The 13,638-nt window shown below is 47.1% G+C and overlaps 1 protein-coding gene across 2 annotated transcripts in view; it reads left to right on the top strand.

Moving 5' to 3' along the window:
* Positions 1-13,638, top strand: part of LOC124613439 (leupaxin) — a 482,569-nt gene that overhangs the window by 48,177 nt on the left and 420,754 nt on the right. The window contains exon 1 of one of the 2 annotated variants that reach the window (XM_047142157.1): positions 11,909-12,036. The exons of the other annotated variant lie outside the window; for it this stretch is intronic. Coding sequence (XP_046998113.1) covers positions 11,952-12,036 — 85 coding nt within the window. The 5' untranslated portion in view covers positions 11,909-11,951. Of the gene's footprint in view, positions 1-11,908; positions 12,037-13,638 lie in introns of those variants that run through there. 2 annotated transcript variants of the gene reach the window in all.

Below are 13,638 nucleotides of genomic sequence, written 5' to 3'. Positions count from 1 at the left end.
TGGTTCGGCCTACTGACGACGTGCAGGTAGCCTTATTTGCTGCTGTGAGCAGTGATCTTTTGCGAGATATTCGACTCCAAACGTCCACTGCCTGCAGTTCCCTTCGCAAAATTCACTCAGAAATTGCTTGAGATGGTCCTGCATTCACTGACTGCAGCTATTCCTGTCGGATTTGAAACTGGTTGTCACTGACACGGTCGCTGTCAGTAATAACCTTTTTTATGATCACTTTTCTTACGCCCTATTATATGGCTGCGAAGTGGTACATCACTCTTCGTAGACGTCTTGGACAATCCGTGTTGATACACCAACGCAAATGGGGCAACTCTGTTCATGACTCGGTCATGGACAGTCGATTGTCACATACAAACCATTTCACTGCCTTGAATTATGTCAGGGGTGGAGGTTCACATGATCGCCTGTTACCATTTCTAGACTGTCTACAGCTCCTCAAGGTGACCAGTGAGCTCTTACAACGGGATAACTAAACATTCTAAGACAAAATAGGGACGCACCACGAAGGAATTACCTGAATGGGATAGGAATCGGTAGATGTGATGTGCATGCACAGACAAACGAGTGAGTATACAGTGTTAGAAAAACTGAGTGATTTATTCAAGGAAAAGAGCTTCACAAATTGAGGAAGTCAGTAACGCGTAGATCCACATCTGGCTCTTATGCAAGAAGTTATTTGGATTGGCATTGATTGACAGAGTTGTTGGATATCCTCCTGAAGGACGGCATGCCCAATTCTGTACAGTTGGGGCGTTAGATCGTCATATTCCTGAGCTACTTGGAGGGCCCAGCGCATAATGTTCCGAACGTACGCAATTGAAGAGACTTAAGGCGACCTTGCTGGACAAGGTAGGGTTTGGGAAGCACGAAGACAGTCAGTAGAAACTCTCGCCCTGTGCCGACGGGCATTGTCTTGCTGCAATGTAAGCCCAGTTTGGCGTGGCATGAAGAGCAGCAAAACGGGGCGTAGAGTATCGTCGACGTACCGCCGTGCTGTAAGGGTACCGCGGATGACCACCAAAGGATTCCTGCCATGAAATGAAGTGGCGCCCCATACCATCACTTCTGGTTGCCGAGCCGTATGGCGGGCGACAGTCCAGTTGGTATGCCACTGCTGTCTGGGGCGTCTCCAGTAACGGCTCAGTTCAAAGCGGGACTCATCACTGAAGACAGTTCTACTCCAGTCAATGAGATTCCACCCCGAATGTGCCCGACACCACCGCAAATGGGCTCGTTGGTGTACAGTCCGCGCAAAGGGTTCCTGAGCACGGCCCCCTTTCTGCGAGCCGCCTATTTAGTGGTCCTCGTGGTCACTGAAATACCAGTTGCACGTCGGATCGATGATAATGATGCATCCAGGGCTTTGACAGTAACTCTCTGACTGTGGTTCCGTCCTCACGTTCTGTCGTCTCTCTGGGTGGACCGCTTCTTTCTTGATGTGGTATTCGGCCGTGGTTGATCCATTCCTGCCAGCATCGTCGAACTGTGGCATCGCTCCTGTTCAAATGTCGAGCGATTCGCCAATTACTAAAACCGGCTTCTTTGACCACAACTACAAGTCCTGTTTCAGATGCTGACATATTGTTCACGCGCCTGTCTGCGAGGCATAGTTAACTGTCAAACGGAGTAGACGGAATAATGAAATTCGAAAAGACTTTATACTCTGCTACCGACATGCCCCCTGTTTACGATCCTTGCCAGCTGCGTGGCGAAATTGCGCTGCAGCGCAACACATTCATCAAATGGCTCTGAGCACTATCCGACTTAACTTCTGAGGTCATCAGTCGCCTAGAACTTAGAACTACTTAAACCTAACTCACCTAAGGACATCACACGCATCCATGCCCGAGACAGAATTCGAACCCGCGACCGTCGCGGTCGCTCGGCTCCAGACTGTAGCGCCTAGAATCGCACGGCCACTCCGGCCGGCTACACATTCATCCATCCATCAGCGGACGAAGTTTTCAATGTTGCATTTTCTGTCGATATATTTATGAATGGCAATTTGCGACCAATTTGCATAACTCCTTCTGTTGCGTTCTTTTTGTGTATTTTATCAAGTGAGCTTGTTAACGTAGGTGACTGATGAGTTCATGTAGTGTTTACGTTTCTGAAGGCGATGAGAGAGAATGGCCAGGGCGTAACTCGATGGCGCCATGTAGTCTATTTCTCTCTAATGGCGCCAACGGTCCACTGTATGACACGTCATTCCAAGAAACACTTCGAAAGAGATTAGTATTTAATCTAGGAAACTGACTCACAATCTGGTGATCAGGAACTCCGCTTTGTCGTCTCTCCTCCCGACGCTCTGGTAACGTATGTTTTTATCCCGCTACTTGAACAGAATTGGCTTCCCCCGAACTGAGAACTACACCGCCATGGGGATTTAGGAACCTCAGCCTTTGAATCAGGTTTGTTTGTTTGTTTATTTGCAACATGCTCCATTGCAACTTTTTGAGATAGTACATGATGTATTGTGTGTGTGTGTGTGTGTGTGTGTGTGTGTGTGTGTGTGTGTGTGGAGTGAGTGCAATGTTTGTGTTGTATGATGATGAGGAGGAGTAGGAGGAGAGAAGGGAGAGGGTGAAATCGGTGCCGGCACATAGCCTATTCCTTGCGAACAGCACCAAGGTGGCCGCCAAGCTTAACGTCCTTATCCGACGGACGGATCATCAACAGTGTCACATGCCCTCACTTCATGAAACACAACAGAGGGGTTTGGTATCTAAATCAGGACCTTGGTGCCAAGTCTGGTGATCAAGAACTTTACGCCACCACTTCTCCTCCCCTTTTCAACCAGATATTGGCCCTGAAAATTTTGCCGCGCGGGGTAGCCGCGCAGTCTGAGGCGTCTAGTCACGTTTCGCGCGTCTTCCCCCGTCGGAGGTTAGAGTCCTCACTCGGGCATGTGTGTGTGTGTTGTCCTTAGTTTAATTTAGTTTAAGTAGTGTGTAAGCTTAGGGACCGATGACTTCAGCAGTTTCGTCCCATAAGAACTTGCCACAAATTTCCAATTTCCACTGAAAATTTTGTTCCACCACCACTTTGAATCGGGTATCTCCACTCTCCTCCCGAACAGGCCATGAAGGCCCAAAGGCACCGTCTGGCCTCCGTGTCATCCTCAGCCCACAGGCGTCACTGCATGCAGATATGGAGAGGCATGTGGTCAGCACACCGCTCTCCCGGCCGTATGTCAGTTTCCGAGACCGGAGCCGCTACTTCTCAATCAAGTAGCTCCTCAGTTTGCCTCATAAGGGCTGAGTGCACCCCGCGCGCCAACAGCGCTCGGCAGACCGGATGGTCACCCACCCAAGTGCTAGCCCAGCCCGACAGCGCTTAACTTCGGTAACGGGAACCGATGTTACCACTGCGGCAAAGCCGTTGGCTTTGAATCGGATATGAAAGTTAAAAACTCTTTATTTTTCCGTTCTACATGAGATGTGTGTGTAAAAGTAGAACCCATGAACATTCAGTCTCTTTGTATGCTAGCAGCGATAGCCGTATGATGTAATTGTCCTAACAGAAATATATGGTAATATTTAGGTGCTCCCTGGCGCATTTTCTACAGCAGCACACGCAATGTAACATATGTTTGTGCGGTGGAAGAGCAACGAGACGTCAGAGCTCATGCTTGTGGGTAGCAGGAATCAGCAGGCGACCTCGCAGTTTAAGGAGCGGTGTCAACGCCTGAGAGCATCTGTCGAGTAAGACGACGTGTGCGGCGGCTGCTTCTGCGAGGTTGCCGGATTTTTCGGTCATAGGACTTTGGCGAAAGTGGACGGCGTCGTTTTCAATTTAACATCCAGTTCAAAACAATTTCAATGCATGAAGTAGCAGAAATGATTCCAGAGTGTGTGGAGGAGGAGGAGATTAGTGTTTAACGTCCCGTCGACAACGAGGTCATTAGAGACGGAGCGCAAGCTCGGGTGAGGGAAGGGTGGGGAAGGAAATCGGCCGTGCCCTTGCAAAGGAACCATCTCGGCATTTGTCTGAAGCGATTTAGGGAAATCACGGAAAACCTAAATCAGGATGGCCGGAGACGGGATTGAGCCGTCGTCCTCCCGAATGCGAGTCCAGTGTGCTAACCACTGCGCCACCTCGCTCGGTCCAGAGTGTGTCTCGTGGAGCTTGTGCTATAATGTATCTCGCTCTGGGGCTCTTTATGTTTATTCTGATCAGAATTCTTACAATACTTATGTCAAAACTACGCCAGCCTCTGTGCAAAGATCGATCAGAAAACTTTGGAAAGGAATGCACATTCCTGCTTTTCTAATACCTTGGCTGTGATATAATTACGATATTGAGCCTGATATCGATCACTGAACAAGTAGCACGTCATATGTGGTATAGTTCGAAGAACTTTCTCGTGGAAAACTAGGAAAGAAACAAGAGTGAAATTTTTTAAAGTGATGCCTGTAAGTCTTTGCTGTAATACAGACATGGTTGATGAATACTGAATATCTCAATAACGTACATGGATCAGAACTGAGGTTCCTGAGATCCCTGAAAGGCTGTACGAAACTGGGTGGATTTAAAAACGGCGATGTGAAATAACTAAATATTTTTAAAATGGAAGAATCAACGAAAATAAGAAAAAGATTCTCACACCTGAAAGAAAAGCAAGAAGGAAGAATATCACAAGGAGTTTTGTCATATAGACAAAATGGTATACGAGACATTGGTAGAATAAAGAAATGTTGGCACAAACTTTTTCTGTGGCCGAACATGACTGTCGCTTACTGCTTGAAACAAGTAGAGGACGACCTTCACATTTTCTCAGAATAACAACAGTTACAGTCGTAGATATAGCTGCATCCTTGAAGCACTTTGCGAATACTCCACGTAGCCCTTTGGAAGGCTGTTGGCTTTCACTTCGCAGGTTTTCAGCGTTGCATCCAGAGAGTCACATCAGTGCCCATGGACGGTTTATTTCGATTTTGGGAAAGAAAGAAATCATGTAGTTTCTAGTCTCGGTTATAAGGATTATACAGGAAGACTGCACTGGGACTTTAAAAAATTTACTGTCTTTTTCCTTACAAACAGGTGAGTTTACATCAATTATTCTTTGGATCGGAACCACTATCGCCTCATACGTGCGAAAATTCAGTTAGTGATTTATCTATACCTACGTCCCCGTTTATGAAATGTTGCCCCCAATTCAAACAAAAATGCCCTTTTTTTATTTACAGTAACGATATTTTCTTTCAGATGCATAAAACTTGTACTTCTATTCCCCGTTCCTCTTGAACATAAGCCCACGCACTTTCGCACATACGTATGTCTGTGGTGCGAAAATGTTTACGAATAGTGTATTTCGGAGAGCAGAATCGCTTCAAGAACCACAATCCTCAATCGCACACAGGTACACGCACTGCGTTTAATGAACTACTAACTTCCATTTTCCATAAACCAATTTCTCAACACCGCTTCCAGTTGATTCTGTAACCACTCCAGTTCTGAAAATGCAGGTTTGGTTGCCGGACTTCAGCTTCCACTGTCGGCATCCACGCCATATAAACACAGCACGACTTTTGAGTCATAATTAGGAGTCAAGATCCTATTTGCTTTTCAAAATGTTGATTAATGTGGGCGACGCGATCTTTAGTGGAATGAAGGAAAAGTAGTATTATTCCAGTGACCAGGAAGTTACTCATTTCCTTTATGTGACTGAAGAGAAGCGTATTTTAACTAAAAATAAATATGTAAATTCATATATATTTACTGAAAACAGAAAATGGACATGATTTGCAACAACTCTCAATTTTACAAACCTGGCTGATTTTTCAAATGTCCTCCATCTCTCTCCCCCCATCTCTTTAGTGGAAAAAACTCTTCTACACAATGAATGGCTGTTAACAAAACATTCGCTAATTCTGTGCGCAAGACTAGTAATGTATTTTCACTCATTCGAAACCTTTTTCTCGCTATTCCATGTCCTGAAAATGCTGCAGCACAATAGATTTCTACCACTTCGCATTTTTTCCACAATGGGCGTGATGTAAAATGTGGTGTCACCACCAGACACCACACTTCCTAGGTGGTAGCCTTTAAATCGGCCGCGGTCCGGTAGTATACGTCGGACCCACGTGTCGCCACTATCAGTGATTGCAGACCGAGCGCCGCCACACGGCAGGTCTAGAGAGTCTTCCTAGCACTCGCCCCAGTTGTACAGCCGACTTTGCTAGCGATGGTTCACTGACAAATTACGCTCTCATTTGCCGAGACGATAGTTAGCATAGCCTTCAGCTACGTCATTTGCTACGACCTAGCAAGGCGCCATTATCATTTGCTATTTATCTTGTGATGCATGTACCGTCAGACCGATGTTCACCAGTTATGGATTAAAGTTAAGTATTCCAACAGCTACGTACTTTATTTGCTAGACTCAAATCCTTTAACTGTTCCAGACCTCACGCCAGCCTGCGTGAGCTTAAACGCGTGCCTTTCGTCTTCACCTCCTAGTGGCTTGGCTGTCTTGCCAAGTCACAACATAAATGGGTATAAATTTCGAGTACGTTAAGTAGTGTAGGCAAATTTTTTTAACTTGCGTCCTTGTACAGTCTTCTTCTCCTCCTCCTCCTCCTCCTCTTCTTCTTCTTCTTCTTCTTCTTCTTCCTTCTCGTGAGTTCACAGATATCCATAAGCATATCTTCGACTCTGTTGATTCAAATAAATTACGAAAGTTCTGATAATCTCGCTTCATCACGGTAACAGAAGTGCATCTTTCATGTAGGCCAACAAAATCGAATTAGACGTAACATGTAAATACAGCAACCAAATCAGATTTCCAAAATAAGGTTTTCGTCTTGCGGAAGTTGTGTGGTGATACAAGGACTGTAGAACTAACGACCGACATTCATGGAGGCGACCGCCGACATGTCCGGTAACTGGTACTGTGCAGGAGCGTCTTATTTTTTAATTGTTCGCGCAGATAACGTTTGCAAATATGTAGTGAAATGGTTTAAAGCGGGGCAGTGAGGGGGGCGCACCTAGCAAACAGTCGTAAAACTCCGTACAGGCGAAGTATGGGTTTCCCTTTCCCCGTCGCTTGCCACAGTTGCGAATTACTGATTGCTTGAAATCGAGTCACGTGATACCTTCCGCAGTTTTGACCTTTATATTACTGAAGCAACGTAACAAATTCTCATTCATTACGTGCGTTTTGTGTATCACTACAGGTAACAAAGAATTTAAAAATGCATGAAAAGCATAAGGAATGCAAATGTGGTGGGAATAGTAGAGCCGATTTTTTAATTTCTCGGTATTTTATAGCTGCATGTATGCTATAGTAAACAATCTCAAACGTACGTGATAGGTACAATATGTGTGTAAAACTTAACGAAAATGAATGTTAGTTAAGAGGAGATGCTACACTACTGGCCATTAAAATTGCTACACCAAGATGAAATGCAGATGATAAACGGGTATTCATTGGACAAATATATTATACTAGAACTGACATCTATTAACATTTTCACGCAATTTGCGTGCATAGATCCTGAGAAATCAGTACCCAGAACAACCACCTCTGGCAGTAATAACGGCTTTGATACGCCTGGGCATTGAGTCAAACAGAGCTTGGATGGCTTGTACAGGTACAGCTGTCCATGCAGCTTCAACATGATAGCACAGTTCATCAATAGTAGTGACTGGCGTATTGTGTCGAGCCAGTTGCTCGGCCACCATTGACCAGACGTTTTCAATTCGTGAGAGATCTGAAGAATGTGCTGGCCAGGGCAGCAGTCGGACATTTTCTGTATCCAGAAAGGCCCGTACAGGACCTGCAACATGCGGACGTGCATTGTCCTGCTGAAATTTAGGGTATCGCAGGGATCGAATGAAAGGTAGAGCCATGGGTCGTAATACATCTGAAATGTGACGTCCACTGTCCAATGTGCCGTCAATGCGAACAAGAGGTGACCAGACGTGTAACCAATGGCACCCCATACCATCACGCCGGGTGATAGGCCAATATGGCGATGACGAATACACTCTCCCAATGTGCGTTCACCGCGATGTTGCCAAATACGGATGCGACCATCATGATGCTGTAAACAGAACCTGGATTCATCCGAAAAAATGACGTTCTGTCATTCGTGCACCCAGGTTCGTCATTGACTGCACCATCACAGGCGCTCCTGTCTGTGATGCAGCGGCAAGGGTAACCGCAGCCATGTGGTCTCCGAGTTGATAGTCCATACTGCTGCAAACGACGTCGAACGTTGCAAACGTCCCCATCTGTTGACTCAGGGATCGAGGCATCGCTGCACGATCTGTTACAGCCATGCGGATAAGATGCCTGTCATCTCGACTGCTAGTGATAAGAGGCCGTTGGGATCCAGCACGGCGTTCCGTATTACCCTCCTGAACCCACCGATCCCATATTCTGCTAACAGTCATTGGATCTCGACCAACGCGAGCAGCAATGTCGCGATAAGGTAAATCGCAATCGCGATAGGCTACAATTGGGCCTTTATCAAAGTCGGAAACGTGATGGTATGCATTTCTCCTCCTTACACGAGGCATCGCAACAACGTTTCACCAGGTAACGCCGGTCAACTGCTGTTTGTGTATGAGAAATCGGTTGGAAACTTTCCTCATGTCAGCACGTTGTAGGTGTTGCCACCGGCGCCAACCTTGTGTGAATGCTCTGAAATGGTCTTAGAGGACCAGCATAAATCGGGGTGGCGTCAGTGTAATTAGTGTCTTTGAATAAGAATGTTACTTCTGTTTGTCTCATTGCGTATTTCTTTCAATTACCTTTAGTACAATACTGTAGCAGTTTATTCTACGCACGGTCTAGGTTTCATTGAGCAATGTTACTTGGCAGTAAGACATCATGCGAAAGTTACTTTCGTCGTTAAGTTTTGCAGACCAGTGTATTTACGCGCTGCTATCGAAGACGCGAGCTCTGGTTGAAAAATGGCTCTGAGCACTATGGAACTTAACATCGGAGGTCACCAGTCCCCTAGAACTTAGAACTACGTAAACCTAATTAAACTAAGGACATCACACACATCCATGCCCGATGCAGGATTCGAAACTGCAACCGTAGCGGTCGCCCGGTTCCAGACTGAAGCGCCTAGAACCGCTCGGTCACAGCGGCCGGCTGCACCAGATGGTCCTAGTGTTCGTGCAGCAACTGAAACCTCGTGATGCACAGCATTGTTCTGAATTTGCTATTCGGCCTCTGGCACGGATCGAAGTTCAACAACATGTGACTGGCCAATATTCTGTGGATTGACGAGGCACATTTTACACTACAGGGTGCCGTGAATACAAAGAAGTGCCGAATTTGGGGTATTGTTAAACCTCGTGTTGTGCACGGACAGCCATTGCACTCGCCGTATGTGATTCTGTGGTGTGTATTCAGAAGAACCTTTACTCTCGGTCCGATCTCCTGTCGTTATCGAGACCTCGTTGCACAGCATGTGATTCCTGCTCAGGAAGAATACAACTGTGTGGAAACCACTTTTGATGCAAGATGGGGCAACACCTCATGTCGCTCGCCCAGTGAAAGATCCGCTTAATACAATCTTCAAAAATGGCTGTGAGCACTATGCGAGTTAACTTCTGAGGTCATCAGTCACGTAGAACTTAGAACTAATTAAACCTAACTAACCTAAGGACATCACACACATCCATGCCCGAGGCAGGATTCGAACCTGCAACCGTAGCGGTCGCCCGGCTCCAGACTGCAGCGCCTAGAACCGCACGGCCACTCTGGCCGGCAATGCAATCTTCCACGAACGTGTTATCCCCAGAGGTTTTCCAGGTGCATAGCCTACGAGATTACTTGATTTGAATCCATGTGACTTTTGGCTCTGGAAACATCTTTTAGAACGCGTTCATCAGCAACACGTTTTCATCATCGTCGATCTCTACCTGATCTGGAGGCCAATATACGCGAACATGTTGCTCAGATTCCACCGGAACTGCTGCGGACAGCAGTTGGTCACGTCGTTTAACGGATGTGCTCACACTGAATAAATTGCGTAAGCGGCGGGTAACAATAAAATAAACGTTATGCCTTTCTCACTTGTTTAATCTTTTCTGCCCACGTCCCATTCCTAGTCCATTACATACGCCTTTCTTGCATTCACACCGCCAGATTTGCACCTTTTGGCCAAAATTGTCGTAAATCGGGTCCGCATTAACGCATAAGAATAGCTACCAAGTTTCGCTACCATATGGTAATTACAGCCCACACCGGAGCTCTGTGAGTAGCTGCACTTAATCACCGGTATGGTACATAACTATTTAAAAAAAAATTCTTGATTCAGTTCATTACATTATACATATTAACCCACTACCTGATTACATTAGTGGGTCCTATTTTCATACACAAAAATACAGCTCTCTATTCTACACTACAGGTAATCTTAGATATGATCTTATCGCTGTGTGGTTCCTAATTCTACTTAATCTACGAGGAAACTTATGCTACCTGCAGCGTTACAGGTGTGCCAGTGCTCTGTAAACCTGATGGATGTTGGCCAGGCCCACTGAGCTAATCCCAGTGGGCATGCCCCTGGCACTCAGCCGGCCAGTAACTTGGTATCGCGGCAGTCTATCCTAAAAGCCTTGTCCTGTCTTCTACATCTAACCTAATTTTACGTCTAGTGTCATAATTGGTGCGTAGTCCTTTACGGTTATTGTACACCCTCCCCCCCCCCCCCCCCCCCCCTCTAGTCCAGAGCAAGGCGGATTCCAGCCGTGAAGCGGTTGGCCAAGTCCTGGCCCAGCGGAACGGGAAAGGTGCACGGAGTCTGAGTTGGTGTAATTTTTACTGATTAATGGTTGTCCCTTGGAAAGTTCTTAAGGACTTTTTTCGAAATTTCGTCTGTCAGTTTGTTCAAGACATTGAAGGTGTTGTCATGTCTTAGCAGATGGTACGTGTCGTTATGCGGAAGTTGTTGTCGTAGGTCGTTGGCAACGACATCGAAGAGGTGGCACTCAGACCACATGTTCTGGCGTGCCTTGCACAGCACCACTATCGCACGCGGGTGTAGCCTGCTTCCCAGCCGACATAGATATGTCGCGTAGGGTCTATGTCCAGTAAGAAAGTGCAGCATTCCTCTTGTAGGCATGAAGTACGTACGTAAGCTTTACTCGTTCGTCTAGTCCGGTAACAGCTCATACGTTCTGCGCCCCGTATCCTCGTTAATCCACTGTTCCTGCCATAGTTCGATCCCTCTCTTTTTAAATGCATTTTTATCCCCAGCGTAAACCCCAAGTATCTCCCTTATCTTATCCCTTTTCTCCTTCTTCGCCGAGTATGGTACATTACTGTATCTAGCACGTCCGTAAGTTATGCGGAGCACGGTATTCTGCAGCGGTAAATGTATGACCGGAAGCCCGATAGACCCGATATGGTCGCCGCCGGCGAGTTGGCCATACTTTCCCTACACGCAGCCTTACACTCCGGGGCGCGCCCAGTTACCAGCTCCGGCACTGTGCAGAGCACGGAGTTACCGCCGCAGCTGTCAGTGCGGCGGCGTGCTGTGCTCGCGGCACGCACAGAAACAGCTGTGCGACGCGACCTTGCGGGCCACGGACCTGTTGCTGCGGCGGCATTCGACGCCGACGCCGACGCCGACGACGCCGAGCGGCCTGGCGTGCCGTGCCGTGCCCTGCCGTGACGTGACGCGAGGCGAGGCGCCGTGTGTCGCTTGCTGGCCGCGCCCCCGCCCCCACCCCGCCGCCCCCGCGCGCCGCCCAGCTGCTCACGCCCGTGCCGGCAACAGAGCGGCCCTCAGTCTGTGCCCGGAGCCACGCGCACGCGCACTGCGCCGCCGACGCAGCCGACGCGCGCGGACCCGAAATAAAGGACACCGGGGAAACGGCCGACACAAAACGACGACAATACGCGGCCGCTGCTGTCTAGACAACAAGGCACGCGCGCCCGGCCTGACGTTTGCGAGCCAGCCGCCGCCATGGACCGCACGATGTACGGCAAGGTGGTGCCCGGCACCTACTACCCCTACAGGTGCACGCTCAAGAACGGCTCTCCTCCCGGATGTGAGTACCGACTGACTGCCTCATCGCCAGCGCCGCTATCTGCCGCGCCACTGACGTTTCCTCGTACGACTCGCGCTATCGATAGCCCCGCCATTGGCCCAGTGCTCCGATGGTAACCTCCACCGCTTATCAACAGAAACACGCGAGCCCGTGGTGACGGATGGAGCGTACATTCCGACATTCGTCTGCAGGCGGGATGCCATCGTTCACCTGTTAGCGTTTCGGCCAAATTAAATTAACGCAAGAGCTAATAGCTACCGGTACTGGCAGGATCCTGCCAGCTCACAGAGAAAAAAGCAGTGCATCGTTATCTCCGAGAGGATAGTTGCTAGTTAAGTATTTTAACACTTCTGTTTTTATTTCAGACTCTCCGTAAGTCACGCTTTTATTTTGCTACCACACTTAACGCGTATTGAGTGCGCCAAAGTAGTGTTTTGTGATCGTAGGGCGCCTTCTTCCTCTCAGTGCTGACAGAAGAGTAATTAAAAAGCAGGTTGATTCACGAAGATGGCGAAAGAAAATTACTTTCTGTACTGTATATAAATCAATGGACGTCTGATTGCCTCTGTCTTGAGTGTAGGATTTACGTTCACATCCTCATTACAGACGTCTCGTTAATAAATCTGCTTCTAATCCCAGCTGTTGGTTAAGGTTCGCATGTTGGAGTTACGCAATTATTTGAAGGTTGAGACCACTCTTATGAGTAGCGTCGGGATAAATGAATTTTGCTTTACTCATTTTGAGAAACAAGGGGCGATCTATGATAACACTCCAGTGCGATAAACTTCTTTGCCGAGGTCGCTAATAATCTTTACTCTCGATAACCGGTTTCGGTAATCAAAGTTACCATTTTCATATCTGAAAACCGTTTACACAGTGTGACTACATACAACTAATTTTACTGCTATTTTAAGACCTATGCAATAACCTGTTTGTGGAGGTATGATGTTTATCTGTTATTTCTTTTATATTGCACCCGATATTGTATATTATGGCTGTTTTTTTATGTAGTCACACTTATAAATGCTTTTCGCATCTGAAGATGGTAACTTTGATTACCGAAACTAGTTAGAATAAAGGTTACCATTAGCGATCTTGTAAAAGAAGTTTATCTTCGGTAATGAATTTTGTTTGCTCCCCTGCCTTAATAGTCCTCACACATCTGCATCTATATCCTTACGCAGCAGGCCTCTGTCAAGTGCATGGCAGAGGGTAGATTACTAGGGCTTTCTCCTGTGCCATTCACGTATGGAGCACGGGAAGAATGTCTAGATGTCTCCGTGCGTACTGTAATTAATCTAGTCTTGTCCTCACGATTCCCGCGGTAGCGATACGGTGGTAAAATCCTAGAGTCACCATTTAAAACCGATTCTTGAAATTTTACAAGCAGGCTTTCTCGGAATAGTTTGCATGTGCTCAGCATCTGCACGTAGTTCGTTAATTCCAACGTTAAATGTTATAAAGTTAACCGATATACAATTTTGCGCCGTAGTTGTGGATGGTCTGTGAAGATATTTATTTCAGCATTGGTGTCTACTGTCCTCGGCGACGTTCTTATGTTTATATCTTAGCGCTCTGCATTTTTTTCTTGGTTGGATATTC

This window comes from Schistocerca americana, chromosome 1 (genome assembly GCF_021461395.2).
Source record: "Schistocerca americana isolate TAMUIC-IGC-003095 chromosome 1, iqSchAmer2.1, whole genome shotgun sequence".
NCBI lineage: Eukaryota > Metazoa > Arthropoda > Insecta > Orthoptera > Acrididae > Schistocerca > Schistocerca americana.
The sequence above is the reverse complement of the archived record's forward strand: the minus strand, read 5'-3'. Positions and strand labels throughout refer to the sequence as shown.